Genomic DNA, 1,408 nt, shown 5'->3' on the forward strand with positions numbered 1-1,408 from the left:
CTTCTAATCAAATACTGCTGGTGGTCCCTGGAACCCATTATAAAACCAGTGGAGACAAAGCTTTTCAGGTGGTGGCTCCTCTCCCTCTGTCCCTTCGCTGCTCAGATTCTACTGACTCTTTTAAGAAACATCTGAAGACATTTTTATTCAGACAGGCTTTTAGTTAATGTGCTTTTTATTGTGTTTTAATTGTTGTTTTTATATCTGTGATCTGTTTTATTGTTTTTAATTAGTTTTTGCTTTCTGTGAAGCACTTTGTGATGTTTGTGTCTGTGAAAGGTGCTATAGAAATAAAGTTTACTTACTTATACTAAAAACTAAAGTAGCCTTCATTTAACTTTGAAGTGTCTGGTTGATTAAACCCAAATGTTTATCTTTAAGATTATAAGTGCACACAAACATCAGTGTGTGCAGTCCAGGTGAGTCTACCTGACTTCTCCACCAGCTCGGTGACGCCCCTCTTCTCCGCCAGTCCGGAGTGACCCAGTCCTCTGCACTCGATGATGGTTTTCAGCTTCTTGTAGCTCAGCGTGACCGGATCCACGAGCTGCGTGGCGAACGTGCCGGTCTCATACCAAACTACTGCCTCAAAAACTCTGGCCAGCAGAAACAGCACCAGGAAATAAAGCAGCAAAAAGAACAGCTTCAACCACATTTTACAGGCGGAGACGACACGAAGACCTAAACCAGAGGTGAAAGCATTTACAGCCCGGGTCTGATCGGTGTTTGTTTTAGCAGCTTTAGCTCACAGCAGGCCTCGGATCATGAAGAACCAAAACAAACAGGCCCCACGGGTCCGTGTGCGGAGTCCACGGCTCCTCACACCGGAGACACGAGTGTCTGCAGACCACCGGACATGGCTGGAAGAGGACTGCAGGTCAGAGTTCAGCTCCGACATCAACAACTCTCTGCCTGTTTGTCTGCGGACTCTTCTAGCTCTTTCTTCTTCTTCTTCTTCTTCTTCTTCTTCTTCTTCTTCTTCTTTTTCTTCTTCTTCTTCTTCTTCTTCTTCTTGAGGAGTTTAATGGCGGCTGACAGGAAACTGAAGGTGCATTACCGCCACCTGCAGGTGTGGAGTCTGCTTCCGTTTCTGTTGTACATGTAAATTGTACGGATTGACCGTAATTTGCACGGATTTTCCATCATTTTGCAGGTATACGGACGTATAGAGCAATCTCATGAATTTTTTTCAAGTTTTAACGATTTTTCAAAATCCCAGTTTCTAATTAATTTAACATGTCAGACTCTGACATGTGGTTGTGCAGAATCAGCACTCCTGCACCTACTGACCCCGTTTGTGCATTTGTGCAGCCTTGATATACACTCACCGGCCACTTTATTAGGTACACCTGTCCAACTGCTCGTTAACACTTAATTTCTAATCAGCCAATCACATGGCGGCAACTCA

The 1,408-nt window shown here is 44.2% G+C and overlaps 1 protein-coding gene across 1 annotated transcript in view; it reads right to left on the reverse strand.

The window, feature by feature from the left end:
• Positions 1–1,002, reverse strand: part of rnf103 (ring finger protein 103) — a 31,502-nt gene extending 30,500 nt beyond the window's left edge. The window contains exon 1 of the mRNA XM_014030992.1: positions 430–1,002. Within this exon, the coding sequence (XP_013886446.1) occupies positions 430–655 (226 nt within the window). The 5' untranslated portion in view covers positions 656–1,002. The remainder of the gene's footprint in view (positions 1–429) is intronic.
• Between the last annotated feature and the right edge of the window lie 406 nt (positions 1,003–1,408).

The sequence above is a fragment of the Austrofundulus limnaeus genome, unplaced genomic scaffold, assembly GCF_001266775.1.
Source record: "Austrofundulus limnaeus strain Quisiro unplaced genomic scaffold, Austrofundulus_limnaeus-1.0 Scaffold1155, whole genome shotgun sequence".
NCBI lineage: Eukaryota > Metazoa > Chordata > Actinopteri > Cyprinodontiformes > Rivulidae > Austrofundulus > Austrofundulus limnaeus.